General features: G+C 34.8%; 1 protein-coding gene across 1 annotated transcript in view; it reads right to left on the reverse strand.

Moving 5' to 3' along the window:
• The window catches only part of LOC107741005 (solute carrier organic anion transporter family member 5A1-like), a 57,034-nt gene extending 49,479 nt beyond the window's left edge, over window positions 1-7,555 (reverse strand). The window contains exons 1-2 of the mRNA XM_016553580.1: window positions 7,509-7,555; window positions 5,736-7,090 (exon numbers count right to left, since the gene is read on the reverse strand). Of these exons, the coding sequence (XP_016409066.1) occupies window positions 5,736-6,690 (955 nt within the window). The 5' untranslated portion in view covers window positions 6,691-7,090; window positions 7,509-7,555. The remainder of the gene's footprint in view (window positions 1-5,735; window positions 7,091-7,508) is intronic.
• Window positions 7,556-8,380: the final 825 nt, after the last annotated feature.

Here is an 8,380-nt window from a genome sequence, read left to right on the forward strand (position 1 = left end):
GCTTCGTAAAATTACGGTTGAACCCCTGATGTCACATGGATTATTTTACAGATCTCCTTGCTACGTCTCTGGACTTGGGAACATTTCAGTTGTATTGTCGTCTATTGAGGGTCAGATAGCTCTCAGATTCCATCAAAAATATCTTAATTTGTGTTCCGAAGATGAACGAAGGTCTTACGGGTTTGAAACGACATGAGGGTGAGTAATTAATGACAGAATTTTCATTTTTGGGTGAACTAACCCTTTAAATACGGGGGAAAAGTATGGGACAGTGACGGAGGGTGGTAAAAAGCTCTAGGGGTATCTGCTGAGTAACTCTAATGTGGCCGAGTTTGGAAGTGTCTGTTCTGTAAGTCAGTAGCGTGACTGTGACATGGGTGCCAAAGTTCTGTGAGGCCACACAACAGCAAATGCACAGCCCTGGGAACATGATCGCACATAATGGATGGAGCGTGTGGAGGAAAATATTAAACTCAGAAGCAAGAGAGGACAGATGTATTTAGCTCAGTGTGTGTTGTTGGAAACGTTGAGCACACAAAGAGGGAAAACTGCAATGTGTTACAATGAAAACTTAGGGGTTTTCTTCAACTTTGGGCACTTTTACATACCAGGAGGATTTTTTTAATACTAAAAGATTTCTACTTTTTATTTCTTTCTTAAATGAAAATAACACACTACAACAGTCTTAGAAAATATCATCATTTATTTTTGCAACACTGTACAACATGATTTTACAAAGTTGTGAATAAAACAGGAAAATACAATTTCAGTCTTTCTACTTACATTTTTTTTAATTCAATATGTTATTTGTCATTTCTTTGTGGTTATGTGGTTATCTTTGTGGTCTATGCGGTAAATCAGCAATTTCTGATTGAAAATTGTTTCCAAGTAAATCCTACATCATTTTTTTCAGTGTACTTTACAAAAGGCTTTTTTAATGTCCATTTATAGATTATAGTGTTTTACTCTTGTCCCAGGATTTAATGTTAGTCCAGGAAAATTCTTCATAAAAATATAAATTACTGCTGATAATCCAAACAAATATTGAAGTAAGATATCTATTTCAATATTAATTGAGTGAAAATGATTTATATTAGGACTGCACGATAAATCGCATGCGATTGTCATGCGCATCTCGTCAGTAAAGCCGGTTATGTGATTAGTAGTAAATCTCCATCACGTGCTTTCAGATGGAGTGGCATTTAATACACAGAGCCGTAGTTCACTGACAAGCTACGCAATATCGTGTTCATAATCGCAGATGAATCGCCTTCGATTATGAACGCGATATTGCATAGCTTGTCAGTATGTACAGTATGTTTAACAACAATTATTTCCTAAAAACCCACTGGGCCAAAAGTGTCTGTAGTTGAAGAAACACCCATTAAAGTCAAAGTCTCTCTCCTTCTCACATACGCACACACAAAAAGCAGCAGCTGTTACCCCTTCTAAATTTAACAAAAGCAGGCTGACAGAGTAGGAGTGTTTACACAGGGCATCCTGATATTGTGCACACCAATTTTACACAGCCTCCATCCATCTCGCAGTATTCCTCAATTACTACCACAAATAAAACTGCTCATCCACCAGGGAGCCATCAGTGCATTATGATCAACTATCTCTGACAAAACGTGCAACAGCTAAAAAAGAAATAATGCAGGTCCTTAGTTATTACAGCGTCAGAGCTTAAAGTAACAGAGCTGCTCCTGAAGTATTATTACTTCATTCTGCATTTGGCAACTAACTACAATAGAGACACACTCTAAAGCACACAGGAACAATCCAATCAAAACTGACCCCCTCGGTTGACTGCAGTCTATAAGCCATGCTAAGAAAATCATTGGCCTGTAAATCAGAAACATCTGGCCCTCACTTCATTAATGAATTGCTACCTAAAAGGAAATCCCACGCTGCCAATTGGGGGCCAAAGTCCTGTCCATTGTTCAAATGAAGAACAAGATCATTAAAGGGATATTTCAACCATAAAATTTCAATTCTGTCATTTTTTATGACAGAATTGTCATGTCATTCCAAACCTGTATGCATTATTTATTATTTGGAGATTGGATTTTTTTAATATATATGAATATTCTGGCAAAGATTACTTTGACTTGGCATGCATATAATAGTCATATTAACTACACTGTTTTTAAATTGTAAATTAAATAAAGATTAGCTGGAGTACGATTTACAAGAAAATACGGCTCCATTCTTTCTACTTCAAAATTGTACATTTACTTCAATGCGTTTTCAATTTCTTTGTAATTAATTGTGAAACTTACTAGCAATTTCTGAGTGTAAATGGTTTCAACACCAATTTTTTTCAATGCATTTATTTATTTATGCATGCATGCCAGTCCTCATTCACTTCAATTATTTTAAAAAGAATGGCCACAATATTCTTAAAAATCCTTCTTTTACATGCAAGTAAACTAATATGGATATCTTTTAGTATGTATACTATTTGAAGTGTATTTGTAACAGTAATATTGTTTAGAGTGTCAACTATTCGATTGAATACTTTTGACATTGTTGGCTCTGTGACAAATTGCTTATGTTCTTCTTAGTGGTTGATTTATATATATCTATGGAAGCCCATTTCCTCCACTGAAAAAAAAAAAAGAAAAAAAGATAATTGCAACTTTTTACCTCACAATTCCGACTTTTTTTTCTTGCAATTGCGAGTTCACGTCTCGTAATTCTGACTTTTTTCCTGAGAACTGTGAGATATAAACTCACAACTGCGAGCTTGATATACAGTCAGAATTGTGGGATATAAACTCACAATTCTGAGAGAAAAGTCACAACTGCGAGTTTATATCTCACAATTCTGTCTTCATAACAAGTCAGAATTGTGAGATATACTGTAAACTCGCAATTCTGAGAAAATATCAGTCTTTTTTTTTTCCTCTCAGAAGTGGACTTTATAACTCGCAATTGTGTTATCTCACAATTCTGAGAAAAAAAGTTAGAATTGCGAGATACAAACAAGCAATTCTGAGAAAAAAAAAGTTAGAATTGCAAGTTTAAATCCCGCAATTCTGACTTTATAATTCGCAATTGTGAGTTTATATCATGCAATTCTAAGAAAAAAAGTCAGAATTGTGAGATACAAACAAGCAATTCTGAGAAAAAAAAAAAGTTTATATCTTGCAATTCTGACTTTATATCTCTCAATTATGACTTTATAACTCAATTGTAAGTTTGTATCAGACAATTCTCAGAATTGTGAGATGTAAACTCACAATTGCGAGAAAAATGTCAGAATTGTGAGAAAAAGTTGCAATTACCTTTTTTATTTTTTATTCAGTGGCGGAAATGAGCTTTCTTATATATTGACTTTGGTGTTTTTAAGGGATTTTTTGACCATTTTTTAATTATCTGCATCAGCCAATTTTTTATGTTTAAGCCTTTAAAGTAGAGGTTTGAGATGCTATTCTCAGTCATTCTTCATGTAAATGTCACTGATAACTGAACAGTGGTCAGTTTTAGTATGCGAAAGTGTATCAGAAAGAGGAAACGGTGGACAATGAACTTTGGTTTACATCAGCTCATTAAAATGAATCTGCCTGAAGGATTTTGGGGTATGTAAATGTTTTCATAATGCAGACTCCCTGTCTGTTGCACACAACTAACTCAGACACCATAGTAAAAGAAAGCAAATGAAAGGATGCAGAGAAAAGAGAATAAGCATGTTTTGCAATGACAAACCCTGTCTGAACCACCTGTGAAAAGCACAGAGGCAAGTATAACAGCCCTACATGATGCTAACGGAATGTGTGCACAGCTCAAACAAGTGCTGGGGACGAAGCAAACATTCCACTCTACTTCCTCTCAATGTATGGGAGATTTCAATTAGTCTTTTCTTGCCCCAAGTGCTTTACACAAATTGTGATGGGGTTTGAAATAATTGGAACAGGGAGATGCCAGAAAAAAAGTAGGCAAAATCTTGACAATAAATTGTTCGTTTTATGATTCATATTATTTTTAGCTGCATGTTAGTTGAAGTCTGTGAATCAAGACTCAACCAAAAGTCCAATGTATGTACTTTTTTATAAATATTTAGTTATTTTTCTTAATCTTAAATATCATACAGAATGAAAAGTTAATGCAATCATAACATTAAAACATTTCAAAACAACTGCATTATTATCATCTTAATCAACCCATTTAATGCTTCATACAAGATAAAGAAAGAAACTACAGTACAAGAAAAAAAAGCTCTTTTTATATTCCGTTTTAAGATATCAACATAACAAACAATGTTTTCCTAGCCATGAAGTTTCAAGCGAGAAGAAAAACCTCAGGCTTTCAGCAAGCCAGTTGTTTTGTGTCTCTTGCTTTCAGTCATATCATGCTCACTGAACTGGCTTCAGGTGTAAGCGGTGATCAATACATTGACTTAAAGGCTGCAGCATATGTACTTTATAATGGGGCTCTTTATTCCAAAGACTGCGTGTGCATGTTCACTGAAGCATTATCACCCATCACAAAGACCCCTCCCTGTTTCTGGATCAGTGCTGTGCTTCTTTAAAAGATGCTGTCTGGGAGTGTGCACAGCTGGGGGTTACAGTCAGACGGGTGTTGCCCCAGGCAGAGGGTCCATCACTGCCCCACTTACTCACCAAGCTGTAGATAAAGGGGTCTTCCTACAAATTTCTAAATCAATTCTGTCCCAATCAATCATACAACTAAAGCAGCTTTGTTTTGTCAAAACCTGCCCTTATGCACACTCCCAGCAAGCTTCATATCTTCATAGTTACCATGGTTATGACTTAACATGTTGATAATACCATGATGCTGATTAAAAACAAAACAAGAAGATAATTTAACACTGATATCACCTTTTTTCAAGTATGGAATGGTTTCGTCAACAAAAGTCTCTTTGAATACAAGTGCACCCAAAGAGGCTTTCATACAAATTTATCAGCATGCTCAATCACAGGGTGGAAGAAAAGGGATTTGGAAATATATATGACAGAGGAACGAACAAGGGTCATGTGATCATGTATTATACCCCCCTCAACTTGCAATGACCTCTGGTGCTGCTCCAGGATTAACATTTATAATACAATAACATTTATATTTATAAAATTTACTTAATATAATATAATATAAAATTATATGTATCATTATTGTACATTTATTTATATTTTAAAAAAACTCCCTAAACAAATATGTATATACAATATATAATATAAAAATTTAATGTATTTATTTGTACTTATTTATTAAATTAATTAATTACAAAATAAAAACTAGTGTTTATGTTTATACACTTTATATGTATATATTATGTATTTATTGATTTATAAATGTAATAAATTATTTATATTACTAACTATATAACTAAAACTAATTTATATAATGATTAAAAAACATTTTAAAAAATATAAAAATATATATCTAGTGTGTATATGTAATATTTATCCAGTTTATGTGTAGATATTTATATTATATAAAATATTTATATATATATAATAATTATATATCATGTTATATATCATATTTTTATATATTTGTTTATATATTTCTTGTATGTTTAGGGGAATTTTATAAATATAAAATGTAATAATTAACATAAAATAAATATTTGAAAAAATATATTAAAAAAAAAATTATGACACTGTTAAGTGTGATATTATGAATTAAAGGTCATCCTTTAATCAACAAAAGTAAAAACAGAAGCCCAAAATTAAACAGGTAGTGATGAAAACTACAAAGACGTTTCTTACCAAGGTAGAGGGAAGCGTTCTCCTTTTTCACGTTATCATCCAGGTACGTTGGTCCCAGCGTGTAGATAGGAGTGGATCCCATGCCCACCAGGACCTGGGCGCAGATGAACAGGGCAACATATATGGAGTGATCGTTGCCCTCTTGGTCCCTTGGACAGGATGACACATCCAGAGCGTCCCTTCTGCTCCCATTCCCATTCGAGCACAGGCCCTTGTTCCCCGTAGATGAATTGACCTCTTGGATTTGATAGGGTGGAGAGATGAAATGCGGAAGGGAGAACAGAGCTGCTCCCACGGCGATGAACACCCCTCCTACCGCCAACCAGCGTGGCCTCTGGCCTCGACCCCCGAAATAACTGATGAAGACCACCACCAGAAGACTTCCAATGTCAAAGCAACTAACCAGCAGTCCCGATTCTGAACTTCTAAGGCTGTATCTCTTCTCTATAGTGGTGATGACACTACTAAGGTAGCCCGAGACCATCAAAGACTGGATGAACGTCAGGTAACACATACAGAACAGAAAACACCTAGAGTCTGACAGAATCACCCTCACGTACTTCCTCACAGGAAAGTGGATGAATCTTGCCAATGAAAAGCCTATCTTTTTGCCACCTGCTCGGTTGGATTCAGTTCTCATAGAGCTGCTAAGACCCACCATACTGGACATGGAAGGGGAGAAATCTGTCCTGGTGGGTGAATCCAGTTCACTCAAGTCTCCTTTCTGTTGCAGCTCATTGAACGGCAAGAGCTGGTCGGTATTTACTAAAGTCTGCGTCGCACTGACCAGCCTCGGTTCCAACGACTCATTAACGGTAGGACAGTCTCCGTTAAGAATGGGCAGGCTTTTGGATTTATAGTAACCTCCTGGATCTCCATATTGTCCCTGGAATTCACAGACTTCCAGAGATTCTGATATATCACTCCTGGTCTCATCATTATATGATGAAGTCATTTTGGCTTCGTGGAGTCAATGCAAGTAGAACTAAGATGATTAAGAACTAATTAAATTAATTAAGAACTAATTAAATTTAAAGTTTACAGGAGTTATTCTACAGATTAGACACACAATAAACAGATTAAAGAGGACTAGATTTCCAACCATGATCCCTCTGTATAGCTGTCCAACAGCTATTTTTCTTATACCTCATCAATACCTCATCAAGTCATAATGTGGTCATATCATATGCATTTGATATATAGAATAGTTCACCTGTTGTAGCTGCCTACAGTTTCGCCTCATTTATACGTATAGCAGCGAAAAGTTCAATTCATGTCATTTGAATACACATAGAATGAAATGATCTCTGGTCATGGTGCTGAAATGATTCTTTGTAGTTCAGTGATTCAGAATCCTAAAGACAATGGAAATAAAGGCAAACTAGTATTAATGCGTGTTTACTAACTGTTCAAGAAGCAATACAAACAGCGTACAGATCCTGTCATTTGTTTTGTTTAGTCGAGCTGCTGTCTGGTAGATTAGCGGTCGAGAAAGACAAAGAATAACAGTAAACGTGCGACGGACCACTGCGAGGAAAATTAAAAACCGTGTCAACCTGCTCGAATTATTTGTTTATCTAATACAACTAATTCCCCACCTAACGTTTACGAAGTCACGACTTTATACATGAGTGAACATATAGTACAATATACTGTCAGTCCAAATACTGATCCTTTCTTTGAATTCATTCACAGCACATCGTTTACAGCTCGTAAATTAAAATAACGAGACGTAGTAATAATAATGAACTGAATGAAGAGTAGTGTACTTACAAGGGCAGATAGAGACAGAGGTAGTGAGTTGTTGTCCTCGGCACGGACAGTGAGTGAATGAGATTGCGGATTTGATGAAGGGGGTGACGGAGCCCTCCAAGTGCATGCTGGGAAATGTAGGCCTATTTTCCCTTTGTTAAGTATGTTTTACCTTTGTTTTTAAAACATACTTATCCCTATTTCTTGACCTCAAAAACCATAATTCATGATGTTCAGATAGATGAAAAAAGTACACTTTGTGACAACATGCCCCAATAGCTGTACAATGTGTTTTACCTTTGTTTTTACATACTTATCCCTATTTCTTGACCTCAAAAACCATAATTCATGATGTTCAGATAGATGAAAAAAGTACACTTTGTGACAACATGCCCCAATAGCTGTACAATGGAAGTTTCCATTAAATAGTGTATCTTAGTCATCAAAATGCGTCAAATAATAAAAATAACTAACAAAACAACAAAAAGTAAACCTAAATGCATTTAATAAATGGTATAATTTTAAATTAACTTTACATTTTTAAAACGTGAAGAACTTGTGTCCACTTGTTGCAGCTAGCTAAAATATCATGATAAAAAAAGTGAATAACTAAATAAATAAAATAAGTTTGAGGATGTATTTAAATTTGGAAACTGTGATTTCTTCAGAATTCTTTAACACATAGAAACATCAAAAGAACAGAATTAGAAATCTTACTGTCACTTTTGTTTAATTAATGTGTTTATTATTTCAACATTTTTGACCATGTATTATGTGTATGTAGCCGATAAATGTAGACTTTTTAAATTTCCATGAAAAGATAAAGGTGTTAAATGTTTGAAACTTCCAAATATACAGCCTAAAAGTAATAACCAAAAAGCTTTTTCATAATG

This window comes from Sinocyclocheilus rhinocerous, unplaced genomic scaffold (genome assembly GCF_001515625.1).
Source record: "Sinocyclocheilus rhinocerous isolate Xijiao unplaced genomic scaffold, SAMN03320098_v1.1 scaffold2000, whole genome shotgun sequence".
NCBI lineage: Eukaryota > Metazoa > Chordata > Actinopteri > Cypriniformes > Cyprinidae > Sinocyclocheilus > Sinocyclocheilus rhinocerous.